General features: G+C 36.0%; 1 protein-coding gene across 1 annotated transcript in view; it reads right to left on the minus strand.

Moving 5' to 3' along the window:
• LOC150098397 (protein ROP-like) overlaps positions 1–25367 on the minus strand; it is a 312656-nt gene that overhangs the window by 139869 nt on the left and 147420 nt on the right. The window contains exon 8 of the mRNA XM_090405016.1: positions 13417–13655. Within this exon, the coding sequence (XP_090261142.1) occupies positions 13417–13655 (239 nt within the window). The remainder of the gene's footprint in view (positions 1–13416; positions 13656–25367) is intronic.

Consider the following 25367-nt stretch of genomic DNA (forward strand, 5'->3'; position numbering starts at 1 on the left):
TATAGTTGTTCTATTCTCATTTCCACCATTTGTTAGCAAAAACATGATTCAGAAAAAGTGTTTCACTGTGCATCCATGAAGACAAATGTTGCATGGAAGCAATAAAAGAAATAACAACAACAGTTTGGTAGAAACCCTTATTGGCAAGAGAATAGAACAACTGTAAGGTCATGTTGCCTGAGAGCAACGCTGTCAAATAAAGAGTTAAAATGTAATTTAAATAAGACCGAAAATCTAAATATTTGATATCTCAGGCAGAAACAATTTATTAATTTTTTTTGGAATGACCTAGAATTCCAACTTAAATAAAATCCTGGAATTAGTTCATATTGCTATTTGACAGATGGCCAATATAAGCCTGCATAACTGTGCTACTTGAAATAATAATCTGGTCACACTGAATGGAATGATGAAGCACTATCAGGCTGGTTGAAGGGAATCTACATTTTCAACTTTCAAAATTCCTTGATATATATATATATATATATATATATATATACACAGTCATACCCCGACTTACGCGAATCCGAAGTTACGCGGTTTCTTATATGTACATATTCTTGTCCCGCTTCACACCTCACCACTACTCTTATCTTTCCGGTGCCGGCCACATTCACCAGTGTTGCACATGCTGTGAACAAGCACGGACGTGTTTTGCGCGGTCTCCATTCATACACGATTTTTATAGTCTACAAACATTGCGATTGTTTAATGCTATGTTCTTGATAAAAATTTTATCACATAAAAAATAATAATATTGTCCAAAAGAAGCAAGTCCGATTTTTCTACAGCTAGTAAGAAAAGAAAAACATTGACTTTGGAAACAAAACTCAACATTATTAAGGATTTTGAAGGCAGAATGAAAATTTGTGAGCTAGCAAAGAAGTTCGATCCACAGGAATCCACAGTAAGAACAATAATAAAAGAAAGGATTTACAGATTTTGGAGGACATAGATTCTAATGAGGAAAGAATTATAGCCACAAGGCAAGGAATAAAAAAATCATTAGCTTGCAATGAAAAAATTTTGCGTGACAAGAAAAAGACATTATGCCGTCAGATGAATCTATTAGATTTTATGAAAATTATTTTCCTATATACTTGTGATAGCCTTTAGGATATTATTTGGTATTTGTCTTTCTTTTAATATGTTAAATAATAACATTATCTCTCAGGGAACCCTGTAACCCCTAGAGAGCACGTCCGCTGGGTGGCGGATAGGGGAGCCCACCATGTGTCTGCGTGCGTGTGTGTGTGTGTATGGTGGGGTTGTTCCGAATATACTGAATAAGGACTCGTGGACCAACAGGGCCATAAGGGGCAATCATCTTGGTTGTAAGGGAAGCGGCACTCCCATGGACCCCTAGCTGGATCTATCCTCTCCTTCTACTTTGAGGAAGATCCACTTACTTTAATCTTTCCTATAAGGTCTTATCAGCCAACTCTTCTTACTTTATGACCCTTATGCTATTAGAGTACTCGAGGGTCATGGAGTCTTTTCATTTCTGGCCTTACAACTATGCCCTCTCTATAAACCTTACTATATTTCTTCTATAATCTACTCTTTCCCCTTCAATATACCCTATTCCTCCTATGGGTTTAAATTCGGAAGAAGGCTAGTTCAGAAGCCTTAAGGTAGCAGCTCTACACTGAACTATTCCATCGTCAGGCTAGTCCCCTGACATGGAGAACATAATCCTACTTGTAAGCTGACAGACAAAGATAATCGGATTGAATCTATGGGAAACGACCCTGGAATGGAAAAGGGAAAACGAAAATGGAAACGACAAAATATAATACACATAGCAAACTGGAATGTAAGAGGAATAGGATATAAAGAAATAGAATTAGACCAGTTATTAAATGAAAGAAATTTTAAAATAGCAGTAATCACTGAAACAAAAAAGAAATTAAAAGGAACTATGAGAACTGAAAATTTTAATGTGATATACAGTGGAATCAACAGAGACCAAAGAGCACAAGCAGGAGTCATGATTTGGATTCATAACTCCCTTTCAAAACAGTTAAAACATTATAAATTATGGAATGAAAGAATAATAGAAGCTAGAATAAAAATAGATAGAGGCTATTTAACAATAATTGGTTTCTATGCCCCAGAAGAAGGAAGAGAACAGGATAATATTGATTTTTATAATCAGCTACAAAACATATATAATAAAATAAATAAAAATGATTACATAATTTTAGCAGGAGACTTTAATAATAATATAGGAATACATGGAGAACACACTCTAAACAGAAATGGTAAAAAATTGATTGACTTTGTAGTTTATAATAACCTAAAAATAATGAATTCCTTCTATAAACATAAAGACATACATAAATATACTTGGGCAGCAAGAGGATGGAAATCAATATTAGATTACTTCATATTAAATGAAAAGACATCAAAATTTTCACTAGATGTTAGAGTTCACAGAGGATATGAAATAAGCAATGACCACTTCCTTGTTAAAATAAAATTAAGATTACCACCTAAATGGCTACAAGTAACAAGAACAGAAAGAAAAATTGAAACATTTAGATAAAATAAAACAAAATGAAGAAATAGAAATAGAATGGCTTAATATAAAAATGATACTAAATGCAGCAACAAATGAAAGCTTAGGAAAGACCAAAAAATTCAATAAAAGAAAAAAAACTGAAGATCTAGGATGATACAATCAAAGAAATAATCAAAAAGAAAAAAGAAGCCTATCACAAATAGTTAAGCAGTAAAAGATTAGAAGATGAAATAGAATATAAAAGAATAAGAGCCATAGCTAAAAGAGAAGTCAGAAAAAGACAGAGAATCATGGAATAAATTTGTTTCTAATTTAGAACATGATTTATGTAAAATAAGACCCAATGTATATAAGATTTTGAAACACCTACATGCAGATACCAAAGAAAACATAAAATTAAACACTGAATTGAAATTAGAAGAATTTCTAAATTACTACACAGAACTATGGACAGACAAATATTTTAAAAAAGACAACTGGCAAACAATTAACGAAAATGAAAAGGAAATAACTGAAGACGAATTAGAAATCAGCCTGAAAGAAACAAGAAACAGAAAATCACCTGGAGAAGATAAGCTAGGTTCAGAACTATATACATACGCAGGAACAAGATTCAAAGAAAGACTCTTATTATTTTTAAATAAAATTTACTCAACTGGTATCCCCCCAATAGAATGGAAAAAAGCAATTGTGATCCCTATCTTTAAGAAAGGTAATAGAGATGACCCTAAAAACTATAGAGGTATCAGTATACTAAATTCCTGTTACAAAATATATAGCAGAATCTTAAATAACAAACTAATGAAATATTCCGAAAACTTTATTCTAGAGGTACAGAATGGATTTAGAAAAGAACGATCATGTATAGACCCAGCCATTTGCCTAAAATTAATAATAGAGAAAAGAAGAGAATATAATTTAGAAACACATATTGCATTTATTGACTTTGAAAAAGCATTTGACAAAGTTAAAAGAAACATATTATTTAACATATAGAAAGACAAATACCAAATAATATCCTAAAAGCTATCACAAGTATATATGAAAATAATCAAATACAAATAAGATTAAATCACGAGCTATCATATACAAGAGAGATAAACCAAGGGGTCCGACAGGGATGTTCCCTCTCAGCAACTCTTTTTAATATCTACTTAAATGAAATAATAATAAAATGGAGTAAAAATTTACATCAAGGAATTAAACTTTCACCTACAGTTAGTTTAAACACTCTCCTCTTTGCAGACGACCAAATAATAATTCCAAATTTTGAAGATAACTTACAGAAAGCTATTTTAGATCTAAATGAGATAGCCAAATATTATGGTATGATAATATCAACGGAAAAATCAAAAACTATGGCCTTTAAAGGACAAGATCCAGCAAGAACTAAAATAGTAATAGATAACAAGATCTTAGAACAGGTGAATTCATTTAACTACCTAGGATGTATGATCACATATGAAAATGAAAAAGATATAAATGTAAAAATTGCAAAATATTTAAAAATAACAGGTGTAATTAACTCTATATTTAAACACCAAACCTAGTTCAAAAACAAACCAGGCTATCAGTGCCCTTGACCATGTTGTTTAATCTGAGTCTCAGGTCTGGCGTAGTCCCAAAGGCGTGGAAAGAGGGGAAAATAGTTCCACTGCATAAAGGAGGATCCAAGACTATGGTTGCAAATTACCTACCGATCAGCATATCAGGAGTCGTTGTCAAGGTCTTGGAGAAAATAGTCAAGGGAAAAATACAGGAATGGATTGATGAAAATGAGATACTGTACAGGGGACAGCATGGCTTTGTGAAGGGTAGATCATGCCTCAGTAACTTGCTCAAGTTTTATAACAAGGTGACGGCTGAACTGGATAAGGGAAATGGGTTTACAGTGATACTGCTGGACCTGGCAAAAGCGTTTGACAGGATACCACATGGAATTCTAATCCGTAAACTACAACATATGGGAATGGATATAGGATTTGTGAGATGGATAGCTGGGTGGTTGATGGAGAGATATCAAAGAGTAGTTTATTCAGGAGTAGAGTCCAAAAAACGGCCTGTGACTAGCGGTGTGCCACAGGGTTCTGTTCTTGGACCACTGCTGTTTAATCTGTTCATTAACGATATAGGGAATGGTCTAAGTGGGACAGTTCATTTGTTCGCTGATGATGCAAAGTTGGGTAGGGCGATAGTGAATGCAGAAGATGTCAAAGTCTTGCAAGATGACTTAGATAGATTGGAGTTCTGGACTAAGGAGAATGGATGTCAATTTAATGTGACAAAATGTAAGGTTATGCATTTCGGAGTGAAAAGATTAGCAGCAGTATACCACATTGGTGGAACTGTACTCCAAGAGATTGATGGGCCAGGGACTTGGGAGTGTTGGTGGATAGGGAGATGAAGTTTAGGGGGCACATTGCGAAAGTAGCTAAATCAGCTCATCAACTCACTTGGTTGTTGAAAAATACCTTGATGAGCAGAGAAAAACAAGTTATTGTACCTCTGTACCGAGCCCTGATAAGACCTCATCTCGACTACTGTGCCCAGATTTGGTCACCTCGGTTCCTTCTTGATGGGGAGGAGGTTGAGAGGATCCAGAGGCGAGTGACTAAGATGATAGCAGGTCTATGGAATGCACCATATGAGAACAGGTTGAAGATTTGTGGGTTGCAGAAACTAGTTGATAGGCGAAAAAGGGGAGATATGATTGAGACATTTAAATTGCTAAAAGGATTCTATAGGATTAATTCAGATGATATTTTTGAGATCAGGACTGGTGGTGGGAGAACTAGGGGACACCCATGGAAGCTGGGCAAGAGCGTGGTTAGCAGGGGTGTTAGAGCTGGGTTCTTTACTTTTAGAGTGGTAAATGAGTGGAATAAGCTGCCAGAGTCTGTTGTGGGTGCTATGACAGTGAGCGAGTTCAAGGCAAGGTATGATAGATACTGTGAGAATGTTGAACAGCTGTGTGAACATGATGTTTAGGGCCTCCCTCGATGAGTCTAAGGACTCCTGGAGTAGCCCGTGGTAATAATAATAATAATAATAATAATAATAAAAAGTATACAATACATTAGCCTTGCCGGTCTTAATGTATGGAAGCGAAATCTGAACAATAAAACAAAAAGACAAACAAAGATTAACAACAGCAGAAATGAAGTTTATGAGAAAAACTGCAAAGTATACCCTATTTGATTACAAAAGAAACGAAGATATTATGAAAGAATTAAACCAAGAACCAGTAATAGAAAAAAATTAAAAAATAGAAACATAAATGGATGGAACACGTTCAAAGAATGAAAACAGAAAGATTACCAAAACAAGCCTTAAAATACAAGCCATTAGGAAAAAGAAAACCAGGACGTCCTCTTAAACAATTCAACGATGACTTCTAAGGCCGGAACAGGCCATGCTAGGCCTAAATCCTTGATACGTATGATGATGATGATCTTGCAGGGCTGCCACATCTGCACTATTACTAATAACAGCTTCACAGAATCTGCAAACAACTGAATATCCCCTTGCATTCCATTGACAATGTCAGTGATATAAAGGTTAAACAATACAGGTCCAAGTACTAAGCCCTGTGAACCCCACTTGTAACCTTCTGCTTCCTTGATATTTGTCCACCATACACAACTCTCTGATACCTATCAGACAGCCAATCCTGAATCCAGTCGACTATCCCAACATCCAAACCCATGTCATGTAACTTAAATATCAGCTTATTATGTGGCACCCTGTCAAATGCCTTTGCAAAATCCAAAAAAATGGCAGTGTATGCCTTTCCCTCATCAACCATTCTTGTTACATTATTATAAAAGGCAATCATATTACTAAAGCAAGAGCACCCCTTAACAAATCTATGTTGACTCTCACAAATAACATTATCCTCATCTGCCCAGTGCTGTATATAGTCCCTCACTAATTTCTCCAAGATCTTAACTACTGATGAAACACAAACTAGTCTATAATTTGACACTTCCAGTCTGCTACCACCTTTATGCAATGGAACTATTTCACCTTCCTTCCATTCCTTGGGTACATTTCCCATAGCAAAACTTTCATTGAAAAGCCAGGTTAACAGAGCTGTCAGTTCTTAAGCACATTCTCTCAAAACCTGTGGCAAAATTCCATCTAGTCACATAGCTTTTTTGACATCCAGAGAATTCAGTATTTGAAACACACTCTCCTCTTGCATCCCTAAACCTGCCCTATCCTTCTAGTATTAATACCTACTTTCTCCAGGATGAAATACTCCAATAAAGTGTTCATTGAACAACTCCACTACATCCTCTGCATTTGTCACTCTATTCACATTTTTATCCCAAAATATCATCCTTCCTTCATCATTTCTTCTCCTACTGGCCACATAGCTGAAAAATTCCCTAGGATTTTCTTTGGATCTTAGGGTCAATCTCTTCTGATATTCCAGTTTTGCCTTCATTGCCATACTAGTCACTCTCCTGCCCTTAGTCTTATATTCTTCATGCACCTGCTCTCTACCCCTCTCCTTATATCTCTTCCATAATCTTTTTCGCCTGCATTTCCTGTTTGATATTGTTTGTCATTCACTTTACACTAAACTGTGTTCTCTTCTTCATGATGCTAACAAATATTCTTTCATAATTTCCCAAGCACTAATGATATCTCGCCCTTCCAATTCCTCCTTCCATGGAACTGCCCCAAGTTAATATCTAAGACTATTATAATCACCCGCCTTATAATTCCACATACATTCCCTTCTCTTTGATACTCCTGCATGTCTATTCATCTTCCAAGTCAAAACTATATGGTCACTCTGTCCAACTGGGAACAGAGATGCCATTTCAGTTATAATCAGCTATTCTGATGCTATGACCAAATCCAAAACTCTTGAACCTTATGTTTCTTCTATTACATGTTGCCTAAGACATTTGTTCCTCAAGAATTTTAGAAATTTCATTCCCTTATTACTACATTCATTTCCTTCTTCCCAATTTATACTGCCATAGTTATAAATCATTATTCTGTGACCACAGGATCTATTGAAATCATCATGCAAAATCTTTATCCTTTGTATTAGCTGTTCTCTAACCAGTTTCGCATTATCAGTAACAACTAGATACTTCCCCTTGAATAATTTCCTATATCATTAATGTACAAATTAAGTAGCATTGACCAAAGTGCACCCTCTGTCCAAAAAGAAACCGAACTTTTTGAAAATAGAAGAAACGAGTGGCGCCACCTGTTGTATCTTTTTGTTGTCAAAAGCAGCAACCTTCATTAGTGTTGTGTCAACTGCTTATGACATTTGTCTCATTAGAAGCCGAGTTATAGTGCCAAGAGTGACAGTGTGTTTTGACAAACGGTCAGAAAATGAGTTTCAAACAGAGAGAGCTGTGATTGACTTGTGTTAAACTTGGTAAAAGTTTTACTGAAATGCAGCAAATGTTACAAAACGCATACGATGATGAATACTTATCCCGTAGTCGAGTTTATGAGTGGGTTAAGTGATTTCAAAGTGGTCATGAGACGCTTGAGGACGATGAAAAGCCAGGCCGTCCAAAAACTGGACTGAGTGAAGATAACATCCAAAAAGTGCATGATTTCATCAAAGAAAACCCAAAATCGTCCATGAGATTGATTGAAGATGGATTGGGGATTCCAAAATCAACTGTGCACAACATTTTGACCAAGCGTTTGGGCCTTCGTAAACTGAATTCATGATATGTTCCCCACAAGTTGACTGACAGCCAAAAACTGTATCGAATTGAACACTGCAAGGCCCTCATTCAAACCACTCGTAAGGACTCAAACTTCCTTGAAACGATCGCTACTGGTGATGAAACATGGTGTTTTGAGTATGAGCTCGAAACAAAGTGCCAGAGTGCTGAGTGGAGACCACCAGAAAAGGGGCATCCGAAAAAAAGTCACTTGGAGAAGTCAAAAGTAAAGACAATGCTGATTTGTTTCTACGATTCCAAGGGCATTATCTACAAAGAATTCATTCCGCCTGGCCAAACGGTCAATGGCAAGTTTTATCTCGAAGTGTTGAAGCGATTGATAGCGAGAATTTGTCGAGTACGGCATGAATATCATGATGCAGACAGCTGGTCACTTTTTCACAATAATGCACCATCTCATTGTTCGAACATTGTGAGACAGTTTTTGAGCAACAACCAAGTGTGTGTGTTGGATCACTCGCAATTTTCACCTGATTTAGCACCCTGTGACTTTTTTCTCTTCCCCCGATTTCATTTGACAATGAAAGGAAAGCAATACAACACCATTGAAAATGTCCAAGTGGCAGTAACCACAACCCTCAACAGTATCCCAAAAACCGATATAAAAAACTCATTTAACAAATTAATTGACCGTGCCAAATGCTGTATCGAAGATGAGAGAGAGTATATTGATTGAAATAAATTATTTGAATAATTATAATTGGCCTGTGTTTTATTTTCTATCAAAAGTTCGGTTTCTTTTTGGACAGTGGGTGTACAAGGTGCTGCACAGCACTAGTAACCTGCCTTTTCCTGGATTCTTTCCTCTCCATATACTATTCTTTGATCTGTCCATCGTCAACCCTCTTATTCATATATGACCACATTAAGTAAATATGGATATAAGTATCTAAATTATATACCATATGATAGATAAAATCATGAAAATAGAACAACAGAAAATTTCAGTTGTATTCTCAGGAGTGTACCCATTACAACAGGTTACATTTTAGTATTTCTTTTATAATGAGATCTGTGAAGTATCCACAATTATAGAAACCAACTTTTACAGGTTGCTATATCCACAATACATCAGCCCACCATCCATCTCAAAAATATGGCATCATAAAATCCATAGTGTCCAGAGCAAACAAAATTTGTTCCTCTGAAGGATCTCTTAAACAAAACTAGAAACTATCAAACAAACAGCCTTAAATAATCAAAAATAGCCCCTTCATTAAATCACACTAAAATGTGGCATGAGCACAAATTTAAAGATGCCTGTAAAATTCTAATCAACAACCCTAATCTTAACCAATAATGATGGCCTAAAAATTCCAAGAATGATGGCACATATTCTACTCCTCATCCTCACACTTACACCAAATTATTGATTAGGCCACCACTATTGCTGTATTAAAAGTATTAATGCAAATTTGTTCTCTGACCACAATATAAATAGGATATAGCTTTGATGTAGGTTCCTCCCCCCCCCCCAAACACTAGAGATCAGGCCAGTAGAATAACAGATGATCAAATCATTTTCACCTTAGCATACAATATTATTATTATTAAGGCCTCCATGAAGTCAAAAGACTCATCGTAGGAGGTCTTTCCTAAGAAACACAAAGTCTATCAAGACTATCGTGGGAGGTCCCTCCTAGGAAACACAATGTCTATCATACAACTCCTTAAACTCATCGACTGTTCTCGCTCTCACCACTCTATCAGGCAATGCATTCCAGGGTTCAACCACCATTCATGCAAAGAAACCACTCCTCACCCTCTTGCTCACAGTTTCCTTTCGTAACTTCCAAGGATGGCCTCTTGTCATCACTCCTTCCCGCTGTTCAACCAAGCAAAAGAACTCCCCAGTGTCAATCCTGTAACCACCTCTCAACAATTTAAAAGTCTCAATCATATCACCTCTCCTTCTATCCACCAAACTCTGCAGTCCACATTCCTTCAGCAGATCCTCATAACTAACATTCTACAGTCCTGCAACCATCATTCTTATCTGCCTTTGTACCCTTTCCACAGTTAATTTCTCTCCTTCAAATCCTGTGGACCAGATCTGAGAACAATAGTCTAAGTATGGTCTGCTCAGTCTTGTACAACAGAATGATAACTCTTATCTCTGCAGGTCAGTGTCCTTCTCATAATTGCAGTAATCCTCTGTGTTACCTTCACCACCTTTGCAATATGTCCCCTAAATTTCAGGTTTCTATCAATCATCAACCCCAGATCTCTTGTCTCACCTACTTCCTCCAGTATAGCTCCTCCAATAGAGTATGCAGCATCCCATCGATGTGTCCCAAACCTCAAGACCTTACATTTTGCTGCATTAAGCCGACACCCCCGTCCACACGGTTAACCTAGTGGCTTTGCACTTCGCAACCATATGCCTGGGGAAGGAGTGTCCTAGGCTCGATTCCCGTCGGAGACGTGAGGAGCTGAAGGATTTTCCTCAGCCATAGCCAAGTTAGCCGGTCTTGGGCACGGGCAGTAGGGTTTTTTCCGCCAGTTTATCTGGTGTTTTACATCCCGCAAGCAGGCAAACCGGCCCCTTGAACACACAGCGATACAGCCAAGAATACCTTGCGGCATAGGAGTGACCGTTCTATTCTCGTATTTCGGTTACGAAATCCAAGCATGCTTGGAAGGTGTGGGCCTTAAAGGCCTGTTAAAGCCATTGGGATAGATTAAGCCAACACCCCCCATTCATTTGCCCATCTATCTAGCTTATTCAAATCCTCTTGCAGGGCTACCCACATCTGCACTATTACTAATAACCCTTCACAGCTTCACATCATCTGCAAACAACTGCAATCCTCTGACAATGTCATTGATATAAAGGTTAAACAATATAAGTCCCACTACTGATCCCTGTGGGACCCACTTGTAACCCTCTGCCTCCTTGAAGCTGCCCACCATACATAACTCTCTGATACCTATCGGACAGCCAATCCAGAATCCAGTTGACCAACCTGATATCCAGACCCATGTGCTGCAACTTAAATATCAACTTATCATGTGGCACCCTGTCAAATGCCTTTGCTAAATCAAAGAAAATGGCAGTATATGCCTTTCCCTCATCTATTGCTCTTGTAACTTTATTATAAAAGGCTAGCATATTACTAAAACAAGAGTGCCCCCTCACAAATCGATGTTGACTCTCACAGATAACATTCATCTCATCTGTCCAATGTTGTATACGGTCCCGCACTAATTTCTCAAAGTTCTTACCTACTGATGACATACAAACTGGCCTATAATTAGACACTTCCAGTTTGCTACCACCCTTATGCAATGGCACTATCTTACCTTCCTTCCATTCTATGGGCACCTTTCCTGTAGCCAAACTTTCATTGAAAAGCCAGGTCAAAGAACTGTCAGTTCCTTGGCACATTCTCTCAAAACTCGTGGTGAAATACCATCCAGTCCCACAGCTTTACTGAAATCTAGAGTACTCAGTATTTGGAACACTGAGTTCTCCTCCTGCACCTCTAAACCTCGAACCTACAATATCCCTCTAGTATTAAAATTTACTCCCCCAGGATGAAATACACCAATAAAGTGTTCATTGACCAAGTCCACTATGTCCTCTGCATCAGTCACTCTATTTCGCTTTTTATCCCACAACATCATTCTTCCACAGTCATTTCTCCTCCTACTGGCCGCATAGCTAAAACATTCCCTAGGATTTTCTTTGGATCTTAGGGCCAATCTCTTCTCATATTTCAGTTTTGCCTTCCTTACCTTACTAGTCACTCTTCTGGCCTGTGTCTTATATTCTTCATGCATCTTCTCTTCACCTGTCTCCTTATATCTCTTCCATAGCCTCTTTTTCGCATGCAGTTCCTGTTTAATATTGTTTATCATCCACTTTACTCCAAACTGTGTCCTCTTCTTCACTCGTGGAATACATCTTACCATTGCTGATAACAAATATTCCTTCACAATTTCCTAAGCACTAATGATATCCCGGCCTTCCAATTCCTCCCTCCACGAAACTTCCCCAAGTTGACGTCTAAGACTATTATAATCACCTGATTTATAATTCCACATACGTTCCGGTTTCTTTGATATGCCTGCATGTCTATTCATTTTCCAAGTCAAAACCATATGGTCACTCTCTCCAACTGGTGGGAGAGATGTCATCTCAGTTATTATCAACTTTTCTGATACTATGACCAAATCCAAAACTCTTGAACCTCTTGTTCCCTCTATTACATGTTGCCTAAGACATTTGTCCCTCAAGAATTCCAGAAATTCCATTCCCTTATTGCAACATGCATCTTCCTCTCCCCAATTTATACTGATGTAGTTAAAATCTCCCATATCAATCATTATTGTTGCACTTGCCAAGCTGAACTGTTTAAACAGCTCCTGGTCCCTACCCTCTGTGCTCCTTGGTCTTTAGCAACACCCCTCTAAATATCCTGTCTTGAATGTAATGTAATATAGCTTGTTTTTGTATATGTGTGTGTCTGTGTAATCCAGATAATGACCTTCATATGAAGGTCAAAATGTCAGGAAATTAAAGTGATTATTCTACATGATCGTAGTCTCCATAATTTATCAATATGAAAGATCATTTAGCACCTGAATATTTTAATTATTGTTTACAAAACAGTTTTTTTTTTTTTTAATGGTAAAGACAACTGTTAAGATCAACTGGGTGGATAAATTGAATGCTTTTTGTCAATAAAAAATTACTAAAGAAGTATTTAAATTATTAAAAGTAATATTAAATTATTACTTTTAATAATTTAAATATATTAATAGTATTATTAAATTATTAAGAAAAGACAATATACTCGAAATGCTAAGATAAAAAGGATGCTAAAGAAGTGCACCACATTTGAATGGTGTCAATTCATGTGGCCTTTTACTCTGCAAATATGTTTTGGGACTGCTGCAGATGTAGTTTAAGCTTGTACAGTAAAGGTTGTTCAATTAGACTATTCTGGTCTCATTCTGAATAACAAATAATTACTTAAGCATCACACAAATAATTTATGTACCTTACTTTGGTTAAGCTCTTTAATTTGGTAAACAGATCAGATATAAAACAAAAACAATATAAAGACAAATTCTAAAACATTTTAGCCATCCTTGAATTTCTGATCATAAAGATAGGCTAAACACAAATTGAAAAACAGAAAAGATGATTGTTCTTACTGGGAGACAACTGCAATATGTTGGTGACGTAATTCATTCCATATATCATCATTTTCATCAAGAAGAACTTCTTTTTCCCTGACATCATGTCCACTAGCTGATTCAAATTTATACACATCATTTTCAATTGGAAGCAAGTCATAAGCCATGGCTTGAAAAGTGAGTTCATGCAGGAGCGGAGATACAGAGTCAAAACCACGGTCAAGAATCAACAACTGGGATTTTGCTTTTTCAGAACCCTGAAAGACCAAAAATTAACAGAGTAATAAAAAAATCATTATCAAATTATAAAATTCTACAGCTTTGCTATTTATCTAAACCTACATAATGTTTTTAGGAGAAAAGAAATATTATAAAAACTTCAATGGATTTGGAGTTAGATGTCTAGAAACAATGTTATTCTGTGTGAGAATGAAGGTGCAAAATTGCAAAACCTAGGGGAGGTGCATAGAAACAGAAAACATTGAAGAATACTGAATGCAATTTTCTCAAGCCTCAAATGAGAATGGGATAGTAGTCGTGTAGTCAAGGAATGACCTCTTGATATTTCAAGAGGATATATCACTCGCATCACTTCTATTATCTAACAAGCTGTACAGACCACATTCTCTTAATCTATCTTCATACTCAACATTCCAGAGCTGTGAGTCTTAGTTATTTGATTCTACACTCTAATATTTCATTATCACTCATACAACCATAACCAGATCTGTGCAGAGAAATCCAAATGTGGCCTGATTAGCACCTTACATAGTGGAACTATCACCTCCTCATCTACTTTGCCAGGGTTCTTTGCATTATAGGGGCAATTTTCTGGGAGACCTTGAGAACTTTTGAAAGGTGTCCCTTGATTTACCAAGATTTCCAAAATCCCTTGCCTCCTCCACCTACCTCCTGAAGCAAATTTCCTGCAATATGATAAATTTCTCTAGCTAAAGTGCATGACTTGACACTTAGCAACAATGAAATGAAATCCTTATTCTTCAACTGAAAGCACCAACCTATTCAAATCCTATTGCAGACATCACACCAGAACTTCCTGACATTGCCAATGATGCTAAATTAGGAAGAGCAAAATAACCGCATATCTCCTTCTCAAACTATCAGTCAGTCATATATATAAATTAAACAAGGGTGGTCCTAGAACAAAAGTGGGGTACCCCACTTGACTTGTCACCTTCTTTTTTCAGGACACTGCATTCCATACACAACTCCTTGGCTCCTATCAATCAACCATCTCTGTAACCACACTTACTATCCAATTCCCATCCTGCTCAATTCCAACAGTAGTTTGTGGTACTCTAACAAATGCTTTAGCAAAATCCAGAAAGGGGGAGAAAATCACTATACCAGCCTCTCCTGTATCCAATACGCTAGTTATCATATATACATGAGATACCTTATTGTTGTTGGTGGTGATGGGTGGTAGATGGCATTGATGTTCTGTATAGTTCAAAAATGAAACAGCAGGGAAGATAGTGAGATGTGTGTAGCAGCGCAGAATAGAGTGTCCTCCTGCAATGAATCCTTGGACTCCTTGGAGGTGTCATGTTATAATAATAATTTTAAAAAAAAATAAAAAAAATTTAACTACTTGCTAAAGCAAGACCTCCTCTTAACAAATGCATGCTGCTCTCTCAAAAGATTTGCATTCTCATCTATCCAGATTTGTGTTCTGTCTCTAACACCATTATTACACACCTGGTATATGCACACACTGGCCTATACTTGGACACCACTGAACTGGATTCTTCCTTGTGCGGTGGCACTATTTTTCTTTCTTTCTTTCTGCTCGACTGGAAGTGTTCCGGTTATTAGACTTGTTGAACCATCAAGTCAAGGGCACCATCAGCTCTCTTGCACATTCCCTCAATATACACGGTGATATCCTACAGCCTCATTAATATCAGTTACTTAAAATTTTGAACACTTCCCATTTGAACTGTTAGTGTGTTCCATCTGCTTCTTCATATTGTTATTCAACATTACTTCAACACTACTTCTCATTATAAAGACACACACAAAATACTTGCAAAATATTCGGTGAACATTTCCACTACATCTTCTGCAGACGTCACTAATGTTCCTTCTCCAGCAACAATCAGCTTCCATATTCATCCTTTATTCTACCGGTGACATAACTGTAGAATTCTCTAGGGTTCGGTTTTGCTGATTCAGCCCATTTCCTTTTGAATGCCATATTATCTACTTCATTATGCTAGCCACCTTTTTTAGTTTATGCTTTATATTCTTCATGCTGCTCGGGAGTACCTTGTTCCTACTTCTTCCATAAAATACTCAGACGCTCCTGCATAATTTGATTTATATGTTTCACTTCTGCTTTATTTATCTTCCTAACCTCAGGAATACAAGGGAACAATAATCTCTCTGCTTCTATATGTCAAGGTTCTCCTCATAATTGCCATAATACTTAATAATGTTATTACAATTTTAGTAATGACCCCTGAACTTCTAGTATATCCATCATTCACATATCTCTCATCTCCTCCACAACCTTTAGAATTTCTCCATTAATTGTATGCTTTGCATCCCATTCTTGCCTACTCACAGTCTACTGAGCTCCTCCTGCAAAGCAAACAATCTGTTCCTCAGTTCTTCCCAACTCTGCATCACTAGCAAACATCTGTGTATCTGTCCCATGATAAGCCTGTCCCAATATCATTAACATAATAGTTAAACAAGAATGGCCACAAACCAGATCCTTGCAGCATTGCACTAGTGAATATTCCACTAATACCCCTTGCACTGGTGTATAAGCACAATATCTTGTTTCTGGTATTAGAGTTACATTCGACTACTTTCTTTTCATGTTACATAGTGATCAGTATTCATTTTGATAAAGTTATGTAGACTATTACTGTATTAAGTATAGTTAATTTCTAGATGTTTCAACTTTCATATGAAGGTCATCTGTAGTACACACATATAGCAGATATACGAGTATTCGAACTATATGTAGGAAGATGGAGATACTTAATGAGCAGTTCAATAAAGGTCTTTCATAGTGAATATTCCACTAATACCCCTTGCACTGGTGTATAAGCACAATATCTTGTTTCTGGTATTAGAGTTACATTCGACTACTTTCTTTTCATGTTACATAGTGATCAGTATTCATTTTGATAAAGTTATGTAGACTATTACTGTATTAAGTATAGTTAATTTCTAGATGTTTCAACTTTCATATGAAGGTCATCTGTAGTACACACATATAGCAGATATACGAGTATTCGAACTATATGTAGGAAGATGGAGATACTTAATGAGCAGTTCAATAAAGGTCTTTCATTTTTTGTGAATGTGACATCATGGAGAGTTTGAGAGCCATTGATGATGAGGAGGAGAGACTGTAAGCAAGCAAGAGGTATATGGAGAATTGAGCAAACTTGATGTTAATAAGGTTGTGGGGCTTGATAACATATCACTATGTATTTTGAAGGAATGTGTGAGGGAGTTGGCATCTGTCTTGACATATATTTTTAATTACTAATTATATGAAGAGCCAAAGGCTTCAATTCAGCGACATAACTTGTTTAAATTAAGGGATATTACATCCCATATTGTTTCTTAGCCGATTATAGAAACTATATAAAGTTCGACAATTCTAAGTGTAAACAAATACCTGGATACTGCAGCAACTGACCCTTTAGGTAGAGCAAGCTGAGGCAACTCATGTCAAAGGTGGAGCAAGCTCCGATCACTAGATCACTATTCTTGATATTTATCCATAATGTGAACTTAGCTCCTAGGAGCTGTATTACTGTTCTACATTATGAGAAAAGGTCACTACCCAGACCGGTTTCAACCTTTATTGAGGTCTCATCAGCGAGTAGGTAGACCTAGTTAATAATACCAAGTTTGTAGCGAACAGAACTTACATCCCTTCTATGAGTATTGCCAAGAGGTGTCCTAATAAATTACTAATTATATGAACAGCCAAAGGCTTCAATTTGGCGACATAACTTGTTTAAATTAAGGGATATTACATCCCATATTGTTTCTTAGCCGAATAAGAAACTCAAAGAGTTTCATGCCGAATATAGAAACTATATAAAGTTCGGCAATTCCAAGTGTAAGCAAATACCTGGATATTGCAGCAACTGACCCTTTAGGTAGTGCAAGCTGAGGCAACTCAGCTTGCACTACCTAAAGGTGGAGCAAGTTCTGATCACTATTCTTGATATTTACCCATAATGTGAACCTATACTCGGCAATATGCATTCCCTCAACCTGCTTTCTTACTCTACATTCTAGAGACCTGAAACCACCTTTGTTAGTCTTCTCTGAACCATTCCAACATCTCTTTATTGTTTTTTTTGAAAACCTGATGACCAAATCTATGTGCAGTAATCTATATGCAGTTTGATTAAAGCCTTAGTCATCGGAATCGTAACATCCTTACTCCTACATGCCAATGTTCTCCGCATCACTCCCATAATGTGCTCTGCTCTCCTCACAGTTTTAGCAAAATGTCCCTGAAATTTCAGGCTGTTATCCACCACTACTCCAAGATCCCTCATCTCCTTTACTTTTAAGATATTCCCCATCAATCTTATACTCCTGTCTGTGCTTCCCAAACTTGCATCGTCAAATGCAACCAATCAGGAAAAGCCTTCCCTTATCTTGTGAAACTGTTCACATAGAAGGGTTCTGGCTAATATGAATAAACTCATTCTGCAGTACAGTTTCTCAGAAGATTTGTTTCATCACTTTTTTAAATAACGAAACCTGTGGTGCATTCATAATTAGAAGAAACACACGTATAAACCACAGTGAAAATTATTTAATTGTAAATATTTCATCCTAGGTATCTTAGGACATCATCAGTACAGTATTTAAACAAAATTAGGAATAACATACAGTTAGGGCACATGACTACAATAGAATCTCATGAAAACATGCATAACGTGGGAAGTAGTACAAAAAAAAAAAAAAAAAAAAATTTTTTTTTTTTTTTTAAATCAAGAACCACAGTGGTATTGCCTTTATCAGCTCTAGTAAAAATGGGTAGTCAATTTATCTAACCGTCAACTAACAAAAGATGAATTAAATGTTCTAGCAAGAGGCCATAAATTTGCGATTTCACCAAAGTGTTTCCCATATTTAGACTTTATACATAATATAGAAAGAAACATCAAGCATCTCTCCAGTATTGACGCTAACAAACTTTGTTTCGAAGTAGCTAAAGTGATCTACAATGCCAAACCTTCAGAATTAAATATCCCACCGTCGGAATTGAAAGCTATTATTTCCTTAAAACGTAACAAAAATTTAATCATTACTAGAGCTGATAAAGGTAATATCACTGTGGTTCTTGATACCAATTCATATGACCGAAAAATTAATTTACTTCTTCGAGATCGTAATACTTACTCCAAATTGGATTTTGATCCTATGAATCCTCAACTCAGAAAATTAAATAAGCTACTTAATGAAACTTCCTCCTTAGATGAAGAAACAATGAAAAAACTTAAAACATAACCTGCAAGACCTCCTAGAATTTATGGCTTACCTAAGCTACACAAAACTAATGTTCCACTTAGACCCGTCGTAGACTGTATCGGCTGTCCAACGTACAAGTTATCAAGATTCTTATCTAACCTTCTCCGCCCTCACATAGGTCACTCAGTCTCTTCAATCAAAAATTCTACTGAGTTTCACACAAAAATTCAAGACATTCAACTATCAAAAACTGACTTGTTAATCAGCTTCGACATTGTCTCCCTCTTCACAAACATTCCCCATAAAGAAACAATAGAATTACTAACTCAAAAATTTCCATCTGATATAGTTGAATTGTTCAAGTTTGTTATTGCATCAGGTTACTTCACCTGGAAAGGTCAAATTTACAAGCAAGAGGAAGGAACAGCAATGGGATCTCCTTTATCACCAAACCTAGCAAATTTGTTTCTGCTAGGTTTGGTGAATATTTTTTCCTCACCTTGAGGAAAAAATATTCACTTTTGAATCCAAACCAAAAATTCGGCTAAGATATGTCGATGACGTATTTGCAGTCTGGAATCATCCCAAACCTGAATTACAACTGTTTCTAGATAAAATTAACCTTCTTCATCATCGCATCAACTTTACGTTAGAAAAAGAATCTCCACAGGGTATCTCTTTTTTGGATTTACATATCCAAAGAAAAGAAGACGGTTCCATCGCCACGTCCGTCTTTCACAAGCCTACATTCTCAGGTCGCTACATTCACAATTCTTCTGCTCATCATCCATCTCAGAAATCTGGCATTATTAAATCACTAGTTTCCAGAGCACACAAATTCTGCTCCTCTGAAGAATCTTTAAACTAAGAATTAGAAGTTATCAAAAATATAGCCATCCTAAATGGATATAATCCCAAAACAACTCAAAAAATCATCAGTCACTTCTGCATACATCAAACCAGACAGGAAGAAGTGCATAGGATTCCCATACCTTACGTTAAAGGCATCTCAGAACGTCTTTCTAAAATTATGAAGAAATACAATTTTGCCACTACTTACAAACCTATCAACCAAATTTATAACTTATTACCTTCTCCTAAGGACAAATTCTCACCCTTGATGTTACCTGGTGTTTATGAGATTCCATGCTAATGCAAATTATCTTACTTTGGACAGACAGGTAGGTCTGTTCAGAAACGCATCTCGGAACATCAAGACCACATTCGTCTTCTTAAACCGCAGAAATCTGGCCTCTCTCAACACGGAATTGAAAATCCAAACCATAGGATCCATTGGGAAAAGGCTCAACTTTTACATAGATCTTTATTTAAACATGAACGTTTATACAAAGAAAGTTCTGAAGCCCTACTACACAGACCAAACCTAAACCGCAACGACATTCTTACTATTCCTAAAGTATGGGAAATTATCATACAAAATTGTGTTAAATAATTAAGGTTTTTTTTTTTTTTTTTTTTTTTTTTTGTACTACTTCCCACATTATGCACGTTTTCGTGAGATTCTATTGTAATCATGTGCCCTAACTGTATGTTATTCCTAATTTTGTTTAAATACTGTACTGATGATGTCCTAAGATACTTAGGATGAAATATTTACAATTAAATAATTTTCACTGTGGTTTATACGTGTGTTTCTTCTAATTGTTTCATCACTGGGTACCAGCTTATTCCATGAAAGAGTTTTTTTTTCAGAACTCAGAAATATTTAAGGAGAAGCCATATGTGTGCTACTCCAAAAACTGAAAAGTTCATTTTCCTACATCACAATTTATCAAGAATTCATTTTAAATCCATAAGTAAATCCATAATTATTCTCTTACCAGTTATAATTATCATACTTACCATAATTATCAGTTCAAAATAAGTTCTGTTAATATTTTTGTTATTTGAAGAAACAAGTGTTATTTGAAGAAACAACAAATATTTTCTTTTGATTTTTATGCTGTATTGTCTTTTAAATATAATGTTCTCTTTAAAATATCCTCAAAATAGAGGATATTACAGATCAGTATATATTTTACAGCCAAATATAGAAAGAAAGTGAAGTTTTGAAAATCTGCCAACAAGCTTATAAGAACAAAACTGGAATCAGAGTTGCCTTGGCTACACTATTTAAAACAATATGAACTCTACCTATAGCCCATAAATTCAACTTTTATTTTTAATCATTGAGTAAGTTTCTATAGCCTGAAACAACTGGCTTCAAATTGACCAAATTAAAAAAAAAATTGCAAGCGGAAGTGAAGACAAAAGCTCATTCACTGCTGTAACTAAAGCTGTGTCAGAAAGTTAAATTCATAAGTGATCTCTAGATGGGTGCATAATAAAATATTAAACTACAGAGCTGAGAAACTTATATTTGTCTTATGTACATATTATAATACACAATATTACAGATTCATTTATATTTATCATCATCATCAAATTCCTACCATGTACCCTCAAGGGGTGTACAGGATATGATAGTAATACATGAAAAAAAATTACATCATTACTAACTTCCTATCTACAATTTTCCTCCAAATCAGTCTGTTACTTGTCAAGACGCCAACATTATCAGATCTTATATTTCTATCATCTAAGGCATGTTGTACCATATCAATCCACCTATATCTTGGTCTTCCTCTGGGTCGTTTTGCTGCCAACCTGGCAGAGAACACTTGTTTTGCTAATCTTTCTTCTCCCATTCTGTTTAAGTGACCATACCACCTGAAATTAGCTCTGCTAACACATTCCTGGATGTTGACAATGTCAAGTTCTTTCCTAATATCCTTGTTTTTAATATGATATTGCCATTGATGCCATCTGTTCACTCCTATAATCTTTCTCAGGACTCTCATATATGCCGTCTCTAGTCTTTGGTCAAGTGTTTTACTTCTGACCCAGCTCTCAGATCCATAAGTTAAAACTGGTTTGAACACAGTCTTGTATACAGCTAATTTAGTGTTCCGACTAATTTCTCTCTTATTCCATATGAATTTATTCAATTGACTTCCTACCATACCAGCTTTGTTGATTCTGTTGTCTATTTCTATATTTAATTTACCATCTTCAGTAAAAATCGTGCCTAAGTAGCTGAAATGTTTTACTTGTTCCACAGGTTCTCCATTCACAACACAGTTGACATTTTCAACAATTCTACCTATTTTCATTGTCTTTGTCATTTTAATGCCTTCATACCATATCTATTACAACAGCTATTCAATTTAGTCAGAGAATCTTGCAGACTTGTAGTGGATTTATTTAGAAGTATAACATCATCCGCATAAAGCAAAGAGCTGACATTAACATCTCCAATTATGATATCATGTTTAATACCACTTTCCTTCATAATGTGATCCATATAGATAATGAATAACAGAAGGGATAATGTACATCCTTGTCTCACACCAGATTTAACATTAAACCATCTTCCTGTACTTCCTTCAATTCTAACTGCTGACTTACAGCTCAAATAAAGACTAAGTATTGCTTGATATAATGCCCCATTGACACCATATAACTAGCGTATTGAATAGCTTCTCTCTTGGCACCTTGTCATGTGCCATTTCCAGATCGACAAAACTTAAATACAGATTGTTGTTATATTTCTATGCTTTCTCAACTATTTGTCATAAAGTGAAGATCTGATCCTGACAGCCTCTATTTGGCCTGAATCCAGCTTGTTCTTCACCAAGCTTTTCTTCCACAATTATTCGCAAGTATACTTGCACAGATCTTGCCAGGAACATTCAGTAGGGAAATACCTCTGTAATTCTCACATTCAGTTTTATTTCCCTTTTTATATATGGGTACTATTAGAGCTCATCGGGAATTCATCCCTCTGTCCAGGCATTCTGAACTATGCAGTGCAGTCACTGTAAGACTTTTATACCACCATACTTCAGCATTTCGAATATCATCTATCCTGCTGCCTTTACACATTTCAAGCCTTTGATGGCTTTTTCTACTTCAAGTATGGATATGTATTCCTCACTGTATGCCTGCTGAGTGTTTTTTTACCTTTGTGCTGTCATTCACTGCTTGTTTCATTTAGCAGTTTCTCAAAGTAATTACTCCATACTTCAAGGATATCTTTTTCTCCCATTTTCATGTTACCTTTATCATTTCTAACTCCTTTTACAGCACTCTTTCCTCCATTCCTAAGCTTCTTCAACAACCTCCAGAATATTTTGCCACTTTCTTGATATTTATTTTCTATATTCTTGCCAAAGTCCTCCCATGACTTTTGTTTAGCTAGTTTTACACAATGTTTAGCATTCCTGCATTTGTCTCTATATTCTCTAAGAGCACAAGCTGACTTATTTGACAGGAACTTTTGATATGCTTTCTTCTTTTCCTTCACTGCCTCTTTAACTTCCTGTGTCCACCATGGAGTTCTGATTTTTCTATCCTTGCAGAAAACCTCACCACATGCCTCTCTGGCTGAATCAATCAGGGTTTTCTTCAGAGTTTGCCACTGAATCTCCAAGGTTTGGTTCCTGTTCTCAAACTCTTTCATTTTTTCTTCAATACTCTTTGTGTATTTTAGTCTACAGTTCACATCTGAGAGCTGCTCAACTTTTATTCGCTTTAAAACTTTCTTACATGTTATTCTTTTCAATATGAAATTCAATTTTATCCTGATCAAGACTAAATAGTGATCACTTCCAATTTCAAATCCTCTGTACACTCTGGTGTCCTGCACCAGGGAGAAAACATCACTATCAACAATAACATAGTGAATGAGACTTTTCTTATTCCTGCCACGCTTAAATGAATCACCTTATCAATATTATTAGTTTATTGGATTAGTCCCTCCCAATAGTTATTTACTGAACTACCAAGTGTATACAGCGGCTGTTTATTATCTGACTATTAACCAATTATTTATAAAGTATAAATGATTGGTTAATTATTTATACTTTATAAACAAATCTCTTTCCCTGGCAACATAAATTTTTATTTTATTATTATTATGCCATCATAAATTCACTTATTCATGTTTAGAATTTATAGGATCACATGCAATTCGTTCCACCTAGCAACATACAGGATACACACACACAATATCACAAATATTAATTATTAATGATTCGTTTACCATTAATGAAAGTAGTTTCTACTTGACTTATTCTTTCCTTTACATTTTCCATTCTTAGATGACTTATTAATGATGGTTCACATACATTGGCGTCCAAAACCTGAGGATCAACACTATTTCTGAAGATTACAACTGCAAATTCAGATGAATCATCTTGTGGCAATTTGTGTAACTGACAATTTCAAGTAGAAAGTGGGTACATGTTCAAATATTTGAATCATGTACAAAGGAGTCATATGGCACTCAATAGGGCAAAAGGCCATGCTAAGCAAATTGTGTTTGAAGGAAGCTTTTTTCATGATGAATAAAGTTGCAAACTTGGATGTCTTGTAATATTTCAGACATTTTTTTAGATGATTTAACATGGGAAAGAATTATTGGAAAGCTTGAAGAAGGCTGCAGAATTACTGATATTGCCAGATAGTTTGGAATCTCACATAGCATTGTATCCAGGCTCTGGGCAGCATTTCAAACTAATGGAATGTGTTCCAGACATTTGCTAAGAGGGTGTCCTTGCTCCCCCATGGAGCACGAAGGCAGATTTTTGGTTATAACAACAAAATGTAATTGACACACCATAGCAGGCCAGCTCATAAGTCAGCTCCATTCAGTCACAGGTATGCAGATATCTCAACAAACTGTCACAAGACATCATCTGCAACAAGTAGGCCTATACACCCAAAAGTCTGTATTCTGTATCCCTTTGAAAGTTTATTTTTCACCTGGTTAGACTATAATAAATTTAGTTTAATCCTTTATCCAAGTGTGAGCAAACAAAATTTGGACCTGAAAGTATCTTCAGGACTGGGACTTTGTTTGCTCACACTTGGATAAAGGATTAAACTAAATTTATTAGAAGGTCATTTTAATATGATTTATTTATAAAAAAACTTATCATAGTTATATTTAAATAGAAGTTATAACTTATTTACCTCAAAATTAACATAAATCGAATATAATGATAAGTTGTTTGCTAATTGCATTTTCTACAAATATTTCCATAGTCACTGTTCACCAGAACACTAGTAATTCCCTACTCATCAGTAAACTATTAAAACACATGCAGCAAATGAATTGTCTATGCTTAGCTGGCACTTATTCAACATGTGGAAGCAAGCATATATCCAGAAAAGGAAGATAGAAAATTGCAATTAACCTACCGATCGGCTGCCATCTTCTCAATCTTCTCCAAAATGAAGAAAATCATAAATAGTCAACTTCTTCACTACCCAGAGGTCCATAAGTTAATCAGTGACCACAAGTATGGATTCTGCCACTCAAGATCCATGCTTGACTTAGACTACATCAACTGTCACTGGATTTGGACCATAGAAAGTGTTCAGAGAAACATGAAACCACCCTCGACATTTTCTTCAGAGATTTT

The sequence above is a fragment of the Typopeltis vanoorti genome, chromosome 15, assembly GCF_054136105.1.
Source record: "Typopeltis vanoorti isolate ZY-2024b chromosome 15, IOZ_Tvanoo_1.0, whole genome shotgun sequence".
Lineage (NCBI taxonomy): Eukaryota > Metazoa > Arthropoda > Arachnida > Uropygi > Thelyphonidae > Typopeltis > Typopeltis vanoorti.